The following is a 20,320-nucleotide window of genomic DNA, read 5'->3' on the forward strand; positions in this document are numbered from 1 at the left end:
GCATGTGTCTGGCTGGCCTGTGTGTGCGTCCTGGAGTGAGGGAGGGGGCACGGACTCACCAGACGGAAGAGGCGTGAGTTGGGAAGTGGGGGCGGGTGCTCCATGGCCGTGGGGGGTGGGGGGTAGCGGATCTGGGACCAGTCCTCAAAGCCGGGGTGCGGCCCAATGGGGGGCATGGGCGGGTAGGCGTAGGGGCAGGCCCCGCAGAGGTGCTCTGGGTGGGGCTCCAGGTGGTAGCGGTCTGCTGAGGTCTGCAAGAAAGGTGGCATCTGGCTCTGGTCTGTGACAGGCTGCATGGGCCACCCCAGTGCCATTCATCCCATCTCCCATTCTCCACTTAGGGTCTCGGTTCTCTGAAGACTGGCACGTGGCCATGGAAGGTTGCACATGGGCCCAGAATATCAACTATGGTGACAGCTGGTATGTCCTGAGCACTTGTTCTTTACCATGTACTGTTCTAAATGTTCTAGCTGCATTTTTTGTTTTGTTTGTAAAGCACTTAGCACCACAGCTTAAATAAAGGGTCAGAGGACCTGACATGTAGTCGAGCTCATAATTCATTCTGTCATTTGCTGGGTGTGTGTGTGCTCAGTCACTTAATTGTGTCCGACTTTTTGTGACCCCATGGACTGTGGCTCTCCAGGCTCCTGTGTCCACGGAATTTTCCAGGCAAGAATACTGGATCAGGTTGCCAATTCTTTCTCCAGGGGATCTTCCCGACCCAGGGATCAAACCCGAGTCTCTTGTGTCTCCTGCACTGGCAGATGGATTCTTCCCCACTGTGCCACCTGGTGCCTCATTAGTTAGCTGGACACCTGAGCAACCAAGGCCTCCCCCGTCAGACTGCGGCTCCCTGAAGGAGGTAAAATGCAGTAAGGACTGCCTCCTCCCTCAAGCCTCCTCACCTTTGCTTTCCTCTTCTGCTGTCTCAGGGCATCTTTCGCCTTTTCCTCATCTTTGAAGGCTTTTAGCTGAGAGAAAGAGGGAGGGAGAGAAGTCTGTCAGCAGAGGTGCTTCCTGGCCAGGCCTGGATCCAGGCCTAAGCACCGCCAGGGTGGACTGGCCCTGCCTGGCCCAGCGGCGGGAAAGGGCCCTGGGGGGCAGAGCACGGCCCAGGCTGGGGGCTGCGGGTGAGGCCTGCTCACCACGGGCCGTCTGAACACAGGTCAGGACGGCTGCATGAGCCGCACGGCTGCTGTGCTTCGGCATTCACGCCTTTTAGCTTCAGTGTGGGAAAGAGTGGATGGCTTAGAGCTAATTCCTACTTTTGCTCTTTAAAGGCGTCAAAACTGATTGTGGAAAATCAGGGTTACAAGTGGAAAAGGGAAAGGACTTTCTGAGGGCCATAGAAATGTGTCAGCAGAGCCGGAAGGAGAATTGGTGAGCCTCCTACCAACCAGTGTCGCCAGGGCCCTCCAACCCATGCCCCCTCCCCATGGGCACAGCCAGCTGCCCCCTCCTGGGTCCCGCTCTTCTCACCTGGGCGTGGGACAGGGTGACCTGGGCTTGCAGTTTCTCCACCTGCTTCTTTAGCTCTTCCTTCTCCTCATTCATGCGCTCCCGGTCACTACGCTCCCTCTGGAAGTCCTCCTCAAAGATCTTCACCTAAAGGGGAGGTGGAGGAGAAGGGAGAAGGGGGTGAGGGAGAAGGGACAGTTCTGAGTGGGGGCTCAGACCTGCTCAGACCCAGAATCCTGGGCGTCTGATAGGAGTCAGACATCAGAGGTGGTTTTACCCTGTCTTGAAAATGCCTATGGGGAGAGGAATAGGTGTACCTCTGGCCCCAACCCCAACTGCAGACAGAGTAGTTCTGGGTCCCTCGACCTTATATTTTGGGCTTCAACCTAGGGCTTTATTTGAAAAAAGGATCCATGGCTAAAAAACACAAAACTGGTCAACAGCCATCCAAACCAGTCCCATCCTTCCATTCTGCCAAGACCCACAGAGAGGTAGAGACCACAGAAACAGTCTGAGTGGAGGACTGGAGTTCCGGTCTCCTGGTGCCAAGAGCAGGGGGCCTATAGAACCCTCCCAAGGCTCTGGGGTGGGGACAGGCGCCCTGCCAGGGAAGGGGCAGGCAGGGCCCTGTCTCTGCAGTTTCACATCCTCACTGCAGATCAACAAGAAACTGACCAGGCTCGGGACTATTTAGAAGGACCCGAAGCATGGCAGCAAATAGCACAGAAGCACGTGCGAGAACCAAAGCCTTCTCAACTTTCCTCACTCCTCTGCGTCCCTCAACGAGAAGGTCTGCATTTTATGTGTTTAAGCACCTTTCTAGTATTTAATTTCCCTTAAATAAAGTGACAGAGGACTCCAGCACAAAGCCGTGATCAGGCAGAAGTATCTAGCTAGTTTAACAACACAGTTTTGCCTTTACTGTATTTATTGCTTATAGTTACTTTCTAATTATGACAAACAATAAATGGCTTTCCCACTTGCAGGAGAAATCTGAAGTTCCTTTTTAAATATATTTACTGAGTTTATTAAAACATTTGCTTTCATGACATACACACACTATACATAAACAGGTAACTAATAAGGTTCTACTATACAGCACAGGGAACTCTACTCAATACTCCATAATGACCCATATGGGAAAAGACCTAAAAAAGAGTGGATATATGTATACGTATAACTGATTCACTTTTCTGTACAACAGAAATTAACAGAGCATAGTAAATCAAATATACTCCAATAACAGTTCATTTTTAAAACATACACTAAAAAAAATTTTGCTTTCAAAATATTAGGGAAATAATAGCAGAGCTGGGGCACAGAAATGTTTAAATCATGACAGTGGTAGAGGAATGACCTAGATAGGGATACACTGCTGGCAAGGATAAACCTATACCAGTCAGGAGGCCTGGCCGATGGCCAGACAGTGGACTGCCAATTACAGCTTGCATGACTCAAGGTCCGTCCTAGGCCCTCAGGCATGCTCCAACTCCCACTAGGCACCAGCTACCTAACCTGTTCCCCTCAAACTCACCTGCTGTTTCAGCAATTCGTTCTGCGTGAGCAGCTCCTGTTTCCTTAGCAGGCCTCCAGCTCCTTCTGGGCTCCCAAATGCTGTTGGAGAGGACGGGGAGGCCTGAATGCTCAGTGCTTCCTCCAGGGCCTGGAACCAGGAAGAGAGGAGATGGGCCCGTCAGCAGAAGCCCTGGGAAGTCAGGTCCCATTGAAAGGGTCAGGCCCCACTGAAAGACCCTGATCATGATAAGGATAATAATAATAACCACCACTATTTAATAAATGTCATCTTATAGATGAACACTATACACACATCATTTTACTGAATCCTGTCCATAGTCCTATGGAAAAATTGTGACCTTCACCCTCATTTCACAGATGTGAAAACTGAGGTTCAGACATCCAAAGGGATTTGTCCAAAGTCAGACAGCTAGTAAGTGGCAAAGCAGGTATTCAAAGCCAGTATGTGCTCTTAACCAGCAGCCTAAACTGTGGTCTTCATGTAGAAGGGAGAAATCTCCCTTTCCTTGAGGATAAGTGGCTCAATTCTTAGCACCCAGATGTAGAAAGAACACGAAGTCCTTTGGAGGAAGAAGCGCAATCTCCTGGACCTGCCCAGAGATTCTCCAGCTTCCGTAACCTGTTCCCACCAAGCTAACCCCTCCATCCCCAGGTCTTCTGTAGTTAGATTAGCCTGGATTTTAATTTTGATGTAATTAATATTTTACCTTTCCAACCCTGAAAATGGGCTGGAATATCACCAAATAACATTTTGAGATTTTTTTGTAAAAGCCCTGCTTTACTACCTTCACAGAATACCCTTCCTTGCATAAAGAGTGTGCTCACATCCTCTTGAAAGTTATTCATTAACTGGTCTTCTCCTTCCACCCTGTTAACCTGTTGCTTGAGAACTCTGGAACACCTCTCAAGACTGGCCATGCTCATCACAACCTAGGCTTTAGTGCCCTGGGCAGGGCCTCTGCTGGCCATGTGACAGCACTGCCCACAGCGCCCCCCTGGACCCTGGGGCAACCGTGGCCAACTTGGCCTCAGGCCCCTCTTTGTCTCCTGACTCCCCCCAGCAATAAGAGGAAACTGCAGAGCCAAGAGTAAATTCAAGGGACTTTCCTGGTCCAGCAGCTGAGACTCCAAGCTCCCAATGCAGGGCTCCTGGGTTCGATCCCTAGTCAGGAAACTAGATCCCACATGCTGCAACTCAGAGTTCATACGCCACAACTAAAGATCCCACATGCTGCAACTAGGACGTGGTGCAGACAAAGAAAACTTATGTACATATATTTAAAGCGTACATCAGACTGCTCGAGGGAAGGCTATGACTGCACCTCCGACCCCATCTGTCCCATTTTTCTGATGAGCAGACTAAAGTCGAGGGACAGGGAGAGCCTTGTGTTAGTCATCCTTACAAGTTTCTGTCCCCAGCTACACCACAGAAACCCAGACAGCAGTGATCCTGCCTGGGTCATCTCTACAACCAGCAACACATATAACATTCTGCCCGGACTTAGAGCCCCAAGTCCCCCAGCTTGGGATAGATCCTTCTTTTCACTGAGAACAAGCCCCAAGGCCCCACATTTGGCATCATCAATGCTTACCCAACACCAAAACCAAGCAGAAAGAGTCACTCAAGTAGGGCTGGGACCCAAGGAATACAAACTCACAATAGAGTCTACTGTAAGCCGAAAGAGCAGGCAGACAGAACAGGAGGAAAACCTGGGCCTCTGAAAAAGTTTCCTTTCAAAGCCTCTCCATCAGCTCACTCCTTTAACCCCTGCACTAGAAGGTGGGCAGGGCTAGCATGATTCCAGCCAGGGTTCAGATGGCTAAACTGAGACCCGGATAGGTTACAGGGGCTATAACTGGGACTAGAACCATCCCCCAGCCCAGCCCACTGCCCCTCACCTTGGCTCAGAGCAGAGGGGTCCCTTTACCTGGGCGCCCCTAGCCCCAGCCCCATCCCTGCCCCGGGCCGCATCTCCCTGGATCCCCCTTCTCAAGGGCAGGAACTCAGGCCAGAGCTCATCCACTCCCTTCAGTGAGTTTTTCCCGAACACATGCTTGGTGCCAGGCGCTGGGGGTATGTGCCCTAGTGAAGACAACATACCTCCCAACACTGGATGGGAGAATGGACTGTCAGTAAGTAATCACAAGAAAATGCCAGAAGGGTTTGAAAGAAGCTGCTGGTGCTTTAGCCATAGAACAGGGAAACTCAAAGGAGACTTGGGAAGGCCTTCCTGGGAAGCAGTGTTAGAGCTAAGCCGGGCACTCAGCGTGCGGGGAGTGGGGCAGAGGCAGTAGAAACCCCGGGGCTGCACCCAGGCCCTCAGCACCCTTACCCTGACCCAGGAGTCACCCCTCCTGAGCTGAGGGTTGGGGGTACTGGCCATGGGGCGGGCTCTGCAGCAGGGCTCAGGGAAGCCCTGCCCCTCCCCAGACCTTGACCACACCCACCTTGTTGAGCCTCTGGATTTCCTTTTCCTGGTACTCCCGCTGCCGGGTGAGGGGGCTCAGCTGGTCCTGCAGGTACTTGACCTTCTGGCGCAGCTCCTTGGCCTCTGCGGTCAGGTGCTCCCTGTCAGTCTGCAGGGGACACGGGTCTGGTGTGCATGGAGTCTCTGCAGGAGGCCCGGACCCCACGACTGCCTGCCTTGTCCCCGGGTGACCACACCTCCCCGCCTCGCTCTCACTCTGCAGCCCCACGATGCTCATGCACAACGCCCTGTGCAAGGCACCCGCCTGAGAGTAGTAATGTCCACATGGTCCTGTCCTCAAGGAAAGGGCGGCCCAACTAAGTGAAAGGCCCCGGGTTCCAGCACCACCTCCTCCAACAGCGAGGTGAGCCCTTGGGCATTGTCACAGCCTTCTCTGGTCTAAGCTCATCTATCTGCCATGGATAAGGGGTTCCTAACAGGAGACACAGATGGGCTTCAGGAGATCTGTGAGCCCCCACAACGAGTGCAAAATTTTGACTGCAATTTATAGAGAGAAAAGTCACAATTTCTACCAGGCTCACACAGGGCTCTTCTACGATGCACAGAAAGTGATGTCACTGAAAGTCTCCAAAGGGCCTCTCAGTTCTTACAGTCTCCAGGTCTAGTGGAAAAAAGACCCTCAGAGAGATAAACACAGCATGAGGCGGAAAGGGGTCCTCCACAGAGAAACAAAGTCCTATGAGATTAAAGAAAGAACACTCCTGCTGAAAAGAAACTGGGGAAGGCTTCAAGGTGGAAGCCCCGCTTCCATAGGTACTATGGAACAATCCAAGTTCTTTACCGCAAACAGTCACAGCTGGAAAGGCCCTCAGAGAGCATCAAATCCTAGCCCCTTTATAGGACTATCCAGAGGTGATTTATCCAAGACCACACAGTGAGCTAGGGCTAGACAAGAATCCAGGTCTCCTAATTCTGGTGTTCTCTGTCCCCTTGCAAGCCAAAGGGAGGGTTTAAAATAGAAGAGGACAGTGTGGTACAAGGGCAAGGCATACCCACATGAAACTATTTCTGTGTGTTTATGTGTGCTAAGAGGCCTGGAGAGATACACCCAAATGGAAACAGTGATGACCACTGGGAAGGGCCTGGAACTGGGGGATGGGGTTGTAAGGAGAGATGGTCTGGGGACACTCCCAACTGTAACTGTTGTGTGAACATGTCAATATTCTACAAACTAGCTGGTGAGATGCTTTCATCTGGAGATGACAGACAGCAGCCTTGGCTGGATCTTATGGGAGTTGTTACAGGCTCCCATGTAAGAGGCTCTGGGTCTGCACGGCCTCTATGGCTCCGTGTTCCTATCCACAGGGCCACGCTTTGTTCTGAAAATTCTACCTTTCCCTCTGCTGACCGGGAAGAGCGTCAGATGCCAGGAACTTAGGCCACCCACTGAAGTGAGCTAGGGGCAGGCTGACTGCCCCAGCTGTGACTGTGCTCTCAGGAGAAAAGACTGGCAGTGTCCCCCATAATACACATCCCCAGGGACTAGGTGGTCACCAGGGCAGGCTGACTGCTCAGAGAAGGCCCCTGCTGACGGGAGCGAGCTCTGAAATGCAAACCATGTTGGAATGGCCATTTTTAAGTCAGGCAAAAGCAGCCTCTGCCTAGTTCTCATGAAGGTGAACACATGGTAACACAAAATCTCCAGAGAGCCTGGGGGTCAAATGGCCTTTCCTCTTGACGCTGCCCCAGGATCAGGGCCTTGGCTGGTATCAGTCACACACACGACAGGTCAGATGCTCCTTCAGGGACCTGTTCCTGCTCCCCCGCCACACCCCCCGAGTGAATCTGACCTCCCTTCATGTTCTCTCCCTGTAACTTCTCCTGTGTTGTACTTAACACACATCTACTCATTTACTTCTGTCATTAGATGTTCTATGTCTCTTCCCCCAGGGGCGGGGGTGGCCGTTCACTGCTGATCCCGTGTACCCAGCGCTGTGCCTAGTGCATCACTGTTGAACAGTGACCGGATGAAGGACCAAAGGAAGCTCTGTCTAATGCTGGAGCTCCTCCCTGACAACAGCCATCACCACTGTGCAGGTTCCGCAGCACCCGCCCCCATCAAGTGTACTAGAGCTGGTCTGGGGAATCTTTTCACATTTTGTACTTCCCTGTACAGTTCCCTAGACCATGAGACTTTCGATCAACAAAAAGCTCTCCATATGAAAAAAGAAAAAAATGAAAAACATACCTAATCCAACCTCAATTTTCAGGTGGGAAACTGAAGCAGAAGGCAGGAAAGCGCTTTTGCCTCAGGCCACACAGGCCTTGAGTCCCGGAGTCAGAGAGGGAACCGGGTCTCCCGACCCCCACCCCCAGCTCCCAGCTGATGGGGAGGAGAGAGCAGGCCTCCAGAATTGAGTCTTTGAGACCCACAGTGACACTTGCCTCCTCCATTTCTATCTTGGACTTGGCCAGGAGCAGCTTGCGGTCAAAGTCGCGCTGCTTCTGCTCCCGCTCGGCCTCCAGGTCGGTCACCTGCTTCTGCAGGTCTGCCAGCTTCTGTCGCAGCTCCGTGATCTGGGTTCAGAGGCAGAGAGGGGGAGTGTGTGAGGGCCGGGGCGGACACCCACTGTTCAAGGCTGCGGTGGCGAGGGAAGCAGCATGCGTGGCACTGAGGATGCCCTGAGAGTCCCGCGGAGAAGCAGGGGTGCGGCCTGGAGTTCCCATCACCCTCACAATACCTTCTGCTCGTACTGCTGCTTCATGGACCGGAAATGCTGGTCCCATTGCTTGTTCACTTCCAGCAGCTGCGGGGGAGAGACTGGAGTTAGCAGGAGATAAGCAGAGGAGGACCAAAGACAGCCAACGCCACCACCACCAGCTTTGCAGGCACATTGTGCAGCACGTGTGGGTGGTGGGTCCACACGCTGCCTTGATCCCGTGCTTCTCACAACCTTTCCTCAGGTGAGTCACCTTTACCAACCGCCACATTTTGCCCTCACCAGGAAAGCAAGACTAACACCAAGACACAGAAACAGTACATAATTCTGGTAAAGAATATGGGACCTACACCTATGCAGAAGGGCAATTCAGGACTATGTATTAACTTCAAGTTCTCTTTAACCAAATAATTCCACTCTGAAAGATGGTAACCAAAAGAAGCACTCGCACAAATGTAAAAAATATGTGGAATAGTGATCATCTCAACAATGTTTATACTGCAAAAAGATCGAGGCAAACTTGAGCACTGGAAATAGGCTAAGAAAATGATAGACTTATACAGAAAACGGAGCACTACACAGCTACTCAGAAAGTTGGGCGCCTCATACATTGCCTCTGCTCTGAGATGACACTAATTACTTGCCATAATTTTGATGTATCGACAATTCTTCAGTGAAGGAAAACAACCCAACACCGTTAAATTAATAAAACGATGGAAAGGGCATCCTTTCCAATTCCAACAACATTAAAATATGATAAAAAGTACTCACAATTAAAGAATCACAGAGTATGCTTTTATATACAAATATAATAAATATCCTCAAAGATACAGCTAATTTTAAGGAAAGAAAGGAAAAAAGCAATCTGCAATGTGGTATTTTAATATTTTTACAAATGTCATATATTAGTAAGTACACAGACAAAATTCAGGAATATGCAAAGAACTGTTATCAACTGTGGTCATTTCCAGGAGGTAAGATGCTACATCTTTTTATAATGAATATTTTTTATAGTATCTTTGTAATAAAAAAAAACCTTACAGCAATACAGAAAGAAAACATGAATATGCACCTAAACAAAAGACCAACGGAGCCTAACTTTCAAATGTGCTGGAGGACCAGGGAGGGCAGAGAGCTCAGGGATTGAGACAAGGGCCTGCACTGTGTGGAGAGGAAGGGGCTTGGTCAATGGAGATTAGGTTCCCACCTCTGGTCCAGAAACATCAGGGGAGGAATATGCATGAGACACAAGGGAAGAGCCTCAATTTCTGGAGACTCTCGGCTGACTGGAGCAGTGCTACAGGCACGTATGGGGTCTCTCCTTCTGTGACAGACCTTCCTGAACCAGCTGCGTGGTGACAGCTGAACCCCAGGCTCCCCTTTCCTGATGCTGCATTTGCCTCCTTTCACAACCTTTCACCACCATTCAGGGTCCGCCACAGGAGACTTTCTAAACTCCCCCCTCAACAATTATAGGCCATGCCCTGAATGCCATGTCCTCAGAGTGACTCCTATGGGCAGGGGGACTGATCAGGAGACAAGAGCCCAGGGCAAGGCAGCATGTCTTATCCTTGGGCAGGTGGTTCAGTGGTCACCATGACAACTCAGAGGCCAGTCAGAGCCAGGGGCCAGGAAGGGCCTTTGCCCTGCTGGTCCCGGAAGGGGGAAAGGATCTTTCCCGGCGCCCCAACCGCTTCCAGCCACCTACCTCTGCGCGCTGCTGTTCCAGCAGCCTCACCTTCTTCTCAGCCGCACCCAGGGCCCCCAGCTCTGGGGTTTTACCTGTCATCACACCAGCCTGAGGAGGAACACAGAGGGGCCTTCAGCAGGGCCTCAGGCAGCACTTCTCTCACCCACTCAGTGCTCCTCCAAGGCCACTCACCCCTGAGACCCAGCCCCCGGTCTCCTGCCTCTCTACCCTCTCACCCACCAGTCCCAGCCATAATTGAGCGTCTTAGGGACGTCCACACAGAACGTTATTCCCCTTCACTGATCCTCAGTGGCTCCGAGGCCCTTCTTACCCCTGCCCCCTCCCCACAGACACTTCTTTCCCTGTTCAGGCTCTATCTCTATGGCACTGCTGACTGCCCTCCCCTCCTCCACACATCAGACAAAAGTCCTCTGAAGGCAAGAGTTACCTACTTTTAAAAATATTTTATAAAGTGTTTATTTTTAAAATGTTTTATTAAAAGATATACAAATAAAGACATGTGCATGTGTGATCAGTACATGTATTTCCTTGCTCTGGCCTCTGAGGGGGCCTAAAGCAGTGTCACTCAGGTAACAATGAGCACAGATCTTGGTCTCTAAATAGCATTCTCCAACAAAAAGAAACAGGGCTCCTTGGAGACGTGGTTAATTTCATGGCTGGGGCAGGGAAAATATAAGGTGAGTATGGAGCAACTTGTGATGCTATAGAAAGTAAGGAAGTGTTCAATCATCATCATCAGAAGAAAGGCATGTCAAATGGGCATAGGAGACAACTTGAAAGAACTTCCTATGACCAAAGCAGGAAGAACTTGAACAAGAAAATAAATCACAATGGTGTTGGGCTATAAGCCAAAGGATAAAATATCCTTGAGTCCATATTAATAGAAACAGATGAATAAAAAAATAAGTGGGGGAGAAGGGACAAGAAGAATTCCAATTAGTAAACAGAGAAAGAATGAGGGAAATCCAAAATCACCATTAGAAGGCTGTAGTGATAATCACGGCAGTCAAGATCTGCCAGTGTTTATTAAAATAAGTATAAAGAGAAACAGCGCATCTGCAGTCTCAAGCACATCCTCGAAAATAAATACTTATTAATTACAAAAGAAAAATTAGTCCCTTTATTATGGAGAAACCTGACAGACAGACCCTTAGCCAAATGATCAAGATTGGGTGTAAATGGACATACTGACATCACATACCCTTGACGTGTTACAAGATGTCACTCCTGTGGTCTTCTTGTCCAAATCCACAGCATCAGTCTAATTATAAAAAAACACCAGAGGAACCCGAATTGAGGGACATTCTACAAAACAGCTGAAAGCCTTAAGCTCATGAAAGACAAGAACCACTGGAGCTGTCACAGGCAGAGACTAAAGAGACGGTACAACTAAATGCAATGTGGGATCCTGGATTTAATCCTGGTACAGAAAAAGGGCATGAATGAGAAACAGGTAAAATCTGAACCAAGTTTGTAGTTTACTTAATAGTATCGTGGCAATGGTCATTTCCTGGTGTTGATCATTGAACCATGGTTACATAAGATGTCAAGGCAATCGGGAGATGGGCACTCTCCGCACTATTCTGCTACTCTTCTACACATCTACAGTTATACTAAAATAAAAAGTTTAAAAATTTTTTAAAAATATGAAGCATTGAGGTGAAACAGCAGAAGGATGTCATCAATTCAGAAACTGAACACCAAAAAAAAGGAAAGAAAAGAAACTGATCACCAGTTCTACCTCTAAGGACCTGAATGATGTAGGCCAAGGTCCACACCCTCAGTATAAGATTAAACAGGACAGGCCCCAACCTGACATCCTGCAGGCCTGACAGCATTTGTCCTGGAGTCACTGCCCACATTCTCTCCATTCCTTGCCTTCCCACTCCCCCGCACCACACACACACACACTCCCCTGTGACTTGGCCGGGTCAGGCTGAATGAACTTGTGAGGCTCAAGCGCCCCTGCAGGCGTAAGTACACCACAGAACCCAGAAGTAAGGGGAGAGGGCTGCCCCTAGAAGCCTGATGTCTCCTGCAGGGGAGCTGTGCTTAACATTACTGGGGAAGGAGGAAGAGGCGGTGCTCCTGGAGGTGCACCCTTAAGCTCCACAGAGAAGAGTGAGTGAGTGTGAATGAAAGTCGCTCAGTCATGTCTGACTCTTTGCGACCCCATGGACTGGCCTCCAGGCCAGAATACTGTGTGGGTCCCCTTCTCCAGGGGATCTTCCCAACCCAGGGATCAAACCCAGGTCTCCAGCATTGCAGGTGGATTCTTTACTAGCTGAGTCACCAGGGAAGCCCCTGTCCACAGAGAAGAGAAACCAAGCCTGTCATTAAAAGTGACAGTCAATGTTCAGTTTACCACTTGCCAAGTGCTAAACCTACTTCACAGGCATCACATGACTGAACTGTCCAATTACCCTCTGAGGTAGGTGCTATTATCTCCATCTCACAGAGGAGGAAACTGAGGTCAAAGAGTTCATGTAACCTGTCCAAGGTGGCAGCGCTGACAAGAGGTGGGTTGAGCCTGCATTTAACCCACATGTAACTGCAAGGCACAGGCTTCACCATCACCTGCAATGCAAGCCTCTTATGTGACCTTCCTCCCGGGCAAGGCGGTAAGAGCATCTGGCCTTTCCAGACACCAGTGATGTCAAGAGCTTTGGAAAAGTGAAGAGGGCTGCCCATATACCGCCATGAATCCAGAGGAGATCAGGAAAATCCATAAGGCACTTCCACAAGAGGGCAGACAAGGCAGGCCCTGATGTGAGGTGTAAACAGAAGAAAGAGTGGCTTCAAGAGCTGCGAATCAGAAGGCCGATCATCAGCATGTCGTCCTGTCACCCTAGGTCTGCCTGACAACAGCAGGTGGATACAGGAATCTGGACAATGTGATGTCATATGGCCTCTCCAAACCTACTGCCATAAACAGCCATGGCAGTCTCATGAAGTAAGAGTCCCCGCCCTGCCTCCCTGACATGTAGAGAGGAAGCCAAACCAGATGATGAATTTGCAAATCCTGGGTAAACTCTACCTTGTCATATAGTAATAAGGAATTAAGTTATTAGGATAATTATTGCTATTACACAAGTGTGGGGCTTGTTAAAGACACTGATGGCTGTGCAGTCATTAAACCTCATTAAAGAGGAAAAATATGTCAGTAAAAAGCTGGGACTCAGCTCTACAGGAAGACACAGACCAGGCGAGGGGCCAGCCAGCTCCCATGCAGGAACTGGATGCAAGCCAGCACTGGGAGCAGCAGTGGGGAGGAGGCAAGGGGCCCAGGGCATTTGCAGGCCTTGCTGAGTCCACACCCTCCTCTCTGCATGTCAGAGGCTCCCGGAGCATGACCACAGGAGCTAACACAGTCCCCTCAGGGGCTCTCTCAAGCTAACATCCTAATTCCACTAGGAGTATTTGAGACATTAAACCGATTCTGGGAGCCACTCTGTAAGAGAGACTGACAAACTGGAATGAGTTAGGGGAGATGCCCAGACAGCACAAATGACTCGCCACCGCCTTTATGAGCAATGACTGAAGGAGCTGCAGCTATTTGGCCTGGAGAAGGTGTGGGGACCCCACAGAGCCATGGTCATAGCCCACAGGCTAAGTGTGTGTTCCAGGGAATGGGACGCTCCCTGTAGCTGGCAGCAGAATATGGGCCGAGAAGTGGAAGCTCCAGGGAGGTGGACTGTCAGAACAAGCCAAGGAAATGCTGTCTAACAACTAGAACCTTCCAGCAGTGGGACTGGCTCCCTGCCCCGGAGGCTGGGCACTGGCCATCCGGATCTGGGGAAGGAGTTTCTGACCACATACCTGCTGCAGTGTCGCCGCCCCCTTCTTGCCTGCGCCTTCCATCTTTGGTGAGCCTGGTCGCCCAGAGGCACCATCTTTACTGCTGCTCATCAACAACTTCCTAAGTTCCAGGTTTTCCTCCCTGGGTTGGAGGCAAACAGAAATGTCATACTGCCGGCCCCGGGTAGAGGCGACAGGGGGTCTCAGACCTCTTACTCGTCTGAATTGCAGCTGAGTCCTGGGGAGTAAGGAGAGTCCCTGAGACCTGCCCTGAGGCAGAACCACAAATGGCATCCTCACGCCACTCTGCAGGACCTCTCTGGAATTCTCTGATCTTCACCAACAATCCATCCCCAACTATGGGATGTCTGTATACATGAGATCTTCAGGATACATCCACACTGCATTAAATAGCCATGGATTAGGACATCCCTGGTGGTCCAGTGGTTAAGATTCCAGGCTTCCACTGGGGGGTGTGGGCTTGATCCCTGGTTAAGGAATTTAAGATCCTGCATGCTGCATGGTGCAGCCAAATAAAGAAATAACCCTGGTTCACACTCTGTGAGAAAGTTCCACCCTTTCCAATTATCCTCAGACATCCTGCATGGGGGTAAGTCTCAGTTTGGTGCTCATAGGTCCTGAGTGCCTCTCTAGCGCTTGCAAGTGTCCTGTGTTGACTGAGAAAGAGCAGCCTTCAAGGCTCAGAGCCTTCAGTGGGCAATTCACCAGAATTAATCATCTTTCCATTTTTGTTGTATTTATTGTTGGAGGCATCTTCTATTTATTCCAAGTAATGCTGTATTCCAGTTACTCTAGTGCAAGTTTTCTTTGTAATAATCTTCAGTAAAAACATGATGCAAATAAAATCCTTAAGTAAATAATAAAGTAGGTGATAAAAGATACAAGATAAATGGTGATGTGGATTCATGTATGACTGAAATATGGAAGATATTTCTTCATATTCTGTTTGCCAACTGGGTTCCATATGAAAATAGCCTCAGTTTCCCTCTGCAGGGTGAGGGGTTTGGCACACGTGATCTCAAAGGGCTGAGCTCTGATGGTCAAGACCAGTGTTTCTCTGGGGTGATCCTGGACACACTTATACTGTAACCTCAGAAAACGTGTTTATGGGTCCACTGGAAAATGCAGACACCTAGATCTCGCCCCAGGCCCACTGAATCAGAATCTCAGCACAGGATAGAGGGTGGAGAGTGCAAACTTGCAATGCCTTTCCTGACCCTCGGTGATTCTGACGTACAACTAAGTCTGAGACCAGGAGGCAGCCCGGAAGAGCATTCCCTGACGGTTCTGCAGGACAGGATGGTGACCAGCAGAGGGCAGCAAAGTCCAGAGCTCCATCTCCAGCAGCCAGTGAGTGAGCTGTTGCTAGCAGGCAGGTTCCCAAGGAAGGAGTGCACTTCCGTCCTGAACTTCTGAAGCTCTGAAGGCACTTTATACACAAACACTCCACGGTATTAAATGGACCAGAGAGGAAACACTCGAGGAGAAGGACCAAGAGACCTGACATCCAAAGCAGAGCTGGGCACAGGGCCCAGTGCTCTCAACCCAGGAATCAGTGCCACATACCACTGCCTTCCTCTTGCCCACCTGGCTCCTCACGCCTTCACTGCGGAGCCTGGACTTACCGCAGCCTCTCAGCAGCCTGATCCCGCTGTTCCAGGCCCTTATCAAGCTTGGACTTCAGGGCCTCATTCTCTTTCCGAAGCTGCTCACAGAGCGTCTGCAAGGCAGAGAGAGGGAGATGGGGGCAAAGTAAGGGAAGGAGTACACCCCAAATGCAGAATGATGCTGGAGGATGGGGGAGGCGCTATAACCACACCACATCCCAACACGATATCCCCATTGCATGGCCTCACCCAATTCCTCTTGGGACAGCAGGAGTCAAGCCAAAGTCCCACTCAAGCTCCTCTCTGCATCAGCTCCCTCAGGAGCCAGCCATGAGGAGGCCTGACCAAGAGTCAGCCACAAGGCCTTCTGGTCCTCCAAGGTCATCCCTCCTCCTCTGTTCCCACAGCCCAAAATGCTCTTCCACACCAGCTGTCCCCTCTGACTTCTACTCCTGCTTCCAGTCTTAGCCTAAATGTCAAACCTCCTCTGAGAAGTCCTCCCTGATTCCCACATCTCAGGTAAGCCAGGTCACCTCCATTATCCTTGCCCACAGGCCCCTGCTCACCCTTCTGGTACCTGTGACAATTACAGCTACAGAATCATCAGTGTCATTACTTTCTTTGTATCCACCCACCCCACGACCTACTAGTCCACAAGCTTCCAGAAGGCTGGGATCCCCTCACCACTCTCTTGTCCCCTGCAGGACCCCCACCTAGCCCAGCATCCAGCACAGCTCAACACTTAATTTCACTGAAAGAATGTACAACTGAATGACTGAAGTGCCAAATGAATGAAGGACCATGAAGACCTGAGTCCTAAGATGCCTAGAGCTTAGGCGATTTGGAGAATGAATGAGGCATCAAAGCGGGGGTGGTCATGAGGTTGTCAGCTGGCAAGTGGGAAGATAGGGTATCTGGTCAAGATGTCATCAGTGCCCAGTGTAGCTCAGGATTTCCTCACTTCTGAGGCACAATTCCCTCCCTTACAAAGCGGGGCAACTACTCCTCTCCTGCCTCCCTTATAAGGCTTCCATGAGGACCTACAAGGCCGGGAGAACGTAAGGGCCTTGTCAGCTGCCATGCCCTTGATAACCTTTGAGGATGCGTGTCTGAAGTGCTGTGAGGTGGGGGACATGGAAGATGGGAAGCCAGATTCAGGGCCTCACAGACGGAAGGAAAGGAGTGGCTAACTAGTAACGGAGATGTACCAGGTCAGGACTAAACGACTCAATCTTTCAACAAATACCTAGTGAGCACCTAACCTGGGACCCATACACAGTGGGGTGCTCTTCCACTCACTGCCTCCGTGGAGCCTCACAGCTTTCCCAAAGCTACACAATTCAGCTCACTTTTTAATGCTGGCCAGGGAATTCCCTGGTGGCCCAGTGGTTAGGACTTGGCGCTTCCACTGCCATGGCCCAAGGTTCAATCCCTGGTTGGAGAGTTAAAATCCTGCAAGCTGAGGGGTATAGCCAAACGTAGGCTCTCTCTCTGTCTTTCTTTAGTCCCTAAGTCGTGTCCAACTCTTGCGACCCCATGGACTGTAGCCTGACAGGCTCTTCTGTGCATGGGATTCTCCAGGCAAGAACACTAGAGTGGGCTGCCATTTCTTTCTCCAAAACATAGGCTAGTACAGATAAAAAAATGTGCATAAGGTTGCATAGCTCTTAAGAATCACCACTGGGATTAAACACCATCTGGCAGACCCTAAATGGTGCCTCTTTCCCCTGTGATGAAAGAGCAGAGAAGGGAGGTGGCACTCTGTGAGTCAGGCTGGAGGCAGAAACAGTGAGTGATATTCACTGGACCTTTCACCCACTCCCTCCTGTTTCCCAGGCTTGTTGTGATCATATGACCAGTTGTGGCCAATGAAAGCTGAGTGCAAGTGACAAGTGTCACCTCTGGGCTGGCTCGTGCACAATTCTCTGGTCTCTTTTTCCCTGTGGCTGCCTCATATTCCAAAGGGCACAAGACAGTGGGGGCCTTGTTTCTGCCACAAAGCAGAAACAAGCCCCTTCCACACAGAACACGAGGAAAAATGTTTACAGTATGCAGGGAGATTTCAGAGCTGCTTGTTTCCACAGCAAAATCCAGCCCTCTCTGACACCCTGGAACTCAAGGGTGATCAGACATGAAGGAACAGAAAACCATTGTGACTGACTGCAATGTCCAGCAGAGGCCTCATGCCATGCCTGGCCTTAGAAACGCTGAGGGAACCAAGAAACAAATCAATGAAAGAATGACAAGGGACTGGATTAATCTACCTCCACCCACAGGCTGGGAAAATACACAGGATGCCACGGCCCTGGGTGGGGCCTCCAGAGAACAGAACGTCCTGCTTTGGGCGCTAAGAGAAGGCCAGGACAAGGCCTCACGTGCTATCCTTCTGGGCAAGAGGCAAATACCCTGGGCACAAAGCAGATGAATGAGAGAGGTCATCACAAAGGTCACTATCTTCCATCAAAGTGGCTAAGAGAGCTCATGAGTGAGTCCATTTGTTCATTCATTCATTCATTTACCAAATGAGCAGTCCGCACCTATGAAGTGCCAGACACTGGCAGTGGTGGACATGTCAGACAAGGCACCTGCCCCTTTTGTGAGGCCTACATTCTAGCAGGGAGCATAAGGAAAAAAACAAATACAAATAAAGCACTTAATAAAATTATTACAAACTATGGTGAGAGCTAAGAAGGAAACAAATAGGAACCTGATAGGAAAATAAGGGGTGAGACTTCCTGGAGGCCCAGTGAGTAAGACTCTGTGCTTCCAATGCAGGGGGCATGGGTTCGATAACTGGTTAGGGAACTAAGATCCTGCATGCCGCACAGCATGGCCAAAAAAAAAAAAAATCTGAAAAAGAATATGTGTGTGTGTGTGTGTGTGTGTGTGTGTGTGTGTGTGTGTGACAATCACTCTGCTGTATGCCTTGCCTAGGAAGGAAATCTAACTTCATTCTCACAGCACAGGGAGGGTTATGAAGGGGAAGCCTCCTCCACTGGGGAGGCAGGCTGGGACGGTAGTTAAGAGCATGGACTTTGGAATAAGACTTAGAGATTCAAATTCTAGCTGCACCATCTACTAACTGGGGAACCTTAGGCAGGGAAAAAAAAAAAATCACCTCTCGAGGGCTGTGGCCCCCGCTGTGAAGTGGGGATAATGACGCTCCTGTCTCAGGGGGCAGGGCAGTAACATGCAAGGGGCCAGCCCCTGTCCCCTCCCTGTCCACACCTGTATGTGAAGAACAAAGACAAGGATGCTGCCAACCTGGTGCATCCACTGCTTCCAGAATCACCCCAACCATGAAATTTGCATCACCCACCCCATCATTTCCCAATTTCCTTCCTCGTCCCTTCCCACAAGTTCCTTACCCCGCTCACCACCTTGAACAAGAAGCCCGAGACGGGTCCCCAACCACGCCCTTGGAAATCCCTGTGGTCCCCTGGACCCCTCAGAAGAGCTGGAGGAAGTGGAAGGGGAAACCACACGGCCAATCCCGGGCCACCCGCCCTGGGCCTGGCCTCACCTGTAGGATGGAGGTACGCTGCTCGTTCTTGTGCACCTTGGAGGCCAGCCGGTTGAACTCGAGGGCCATGCGGCCCAGGTGCGTGAAGAGCTGGCTGTGGTCGGGCTCCTCGGCGCAAACGCTCAGGGTGGTCTCCAGGCGCTGCAGGTGCAGCATCAGGTTGCTGTCCTCCTGGGGCAGGGGGCCCAGCTCCTGGGGGTGGAGGGTGGGGGCAGACAGCTCTTCAGCACAGCCTGAGCAGGTCTCACCAGCCTTTCTCCCTCTGCTTCCCCATTCCTCATGACTCAGTTTCCCCTTCTGATCCCAGCTCAGCCTGGGGAAATTCTCCAATTACCCAGGTTCCCTGTCTGGGGCTGACTCACAGTGCAGGCCCCAGGACTCCCAGGCCACTGGCTGTCTCACCAGTAGTGGAGCCGCCTTCCTCCCACACTCCGGGCCTTGCCGAGGGCCTCTGGGTCAGTCACGTGTTTATGGGGCCTCAGAATCCTCATCTACTGCACACACACACACACTTTCTTCCCTTCCTCCCCACAGGGTTCCCCTGCAGGTGAACTGTCACATGAAAGCGGCAAGCCCAGGAAAAAGTATCAGTCTACCTACAGCGCTGCTTCTTCCACTCATCAAGGCTCGGCCCTCAGACATCGAAACCGTCTATCATGTCTGTTCCCGTGTCTTCTGGGGGATGATCCAAGCATTCACCAACTTCTCAAAGGACCCAAGACTCAAGACCCAAGACTCAAAACACACTAAGACGCATAGCTCTAGAACTTCCCTGGTGGTCCAGTGGTTAGGAGTCCGTCTGCCTACAGAGGACGCAGGTTTGGTCCCTGGTCCGGGAAGATCCCACATATTGCAGGGCAACTAAATCCATGCTCCACAACTACTGAGCCCGCGCTCTAGAACCCACGAGCCACATCTATGGAAGACTGCATGCTAAGAGCCCATGCTCTGCAATGAGAAGCTACAGCAATAAGGAGTCTGTGCGCCACAACAAGCGCTTAGTTCCTGCTAACCACAACTAGAGAAAGCCTGTGTGCAGCAATGAAGACACAGCACAGCCTCAAGTTTCGGGTCTAGAAACCAAAGTGTGGGGAGAAGGCAGCTGCCCAAAGTTGCCCTGTGAATCAGTGGCAGAGCCAGGGCCAGACCCTGGGCTTCCCCATGCTCCATCCATGGTGACTTCCCTCGTCTGAACTCCGCAGCAGTGGAAATGCCCTGAAGGCCATAGCACGGTGTCCAGTGAATGGCGCCGTAACACTGTCAGCACCTTATTCTAACAGGTGCTGCTGCCCCTTCAATTCTGCCTTCATCCCTCCACGGCCTCTTTCCACACAGGGTCTGAGGCAGCCAGTGGTGCTCTTTTTAAAGCTGGTGGCCTGTGCCATCTCTCTGACCTTTCTGACTGGCCTGCAAGCTCCCAGAGGACAGGGAGGCTGTCTTGTCTTTGCTCAGCACAGACTAAGCTCATGGTGGTGTGAAGGATGAACCTACTTATGAGATGAAGTTCAGGGTCATAC

The 20,320-nt window shown here is 50.9% G+C and overlaps 1 protein-coding gene across 9 annotated transcripts in view; it reads right to left on the reverse strand.

Moving 5' to 3' along the window:
* Positions 1-20,320, reverse strand: part of TNIP1 (TNFAIP3 interacting protein 1) — a 50,311-nt gene that overhangs the window by 2,193 nt on the left and 27,798 nt on the right. For 5 of the 9 annotated variants that reach the window (XM_070465654.1, XM_070465659.1, XM_070465653.1 and 2 more), the window contains 12 exons: positions 18,804-18,995; positions 15,299-15,393; positions 13,674-13,794; positions 11,056-11,115; positions 9,852-9,941; positions 8,165-8,230; positions 7,869-8,000; positions 5,443-5,571; positions 2,993-3,121; positions 1,480-1,605; positions 906-971; positions 60-251 (listed from right to left, as the gene is read on the reverse strand). In XM_070465654.1, the coding sequence (XP_070321755.1) occupies positions 60-251; positions 906-971; positions 1,480-1,605; positions 2,993-3,121; positions 5,443-5,571; positions 7,869-8,000; positions 8,165-8,230; positions 9,852-9,941; positions 11,056-11,115; positions 13,674-13,794; positions 15,299-15,393; positions 18,804-18,995 (1,398 nt within the window). The remainder of the gene's footprint in view (positions 1-59; positions 252-905; positions 972-1,479; positions 1,606-2,992; positions 3,122-5,442; positions 5,572-7,868; positions 8,001-8,164; positions 8,231-9,851; positions 9,942-11,055; positions 11,116-13,673; positions 13,795-15,298; positions 15,394-18,803; positions 18,996-20,320) is intronic. The other 4 variants (XM_070465656.1, XM_070465658.1, XM_070465660.1 and 1 more) reach the window with 3 other exon arrangements.

The sequence above is a fragment of the Odocoileus virginianus genome, chromosome 3, assembly GCF_023699985.2.
Source record: "Odocoileus virginianus isolate 20LAN1187 ecotype Illinois chromosome 3, Ovbor_1.2, whole genome shotgun sequence".
Classification (NCBI taxonomy): domain Eukaryota; kingdom Metazoa; phylum Chordata; class Mammalia; order Artiodactyla; family Cervidae; genus Odocoileus; species Odocoileus virginianus.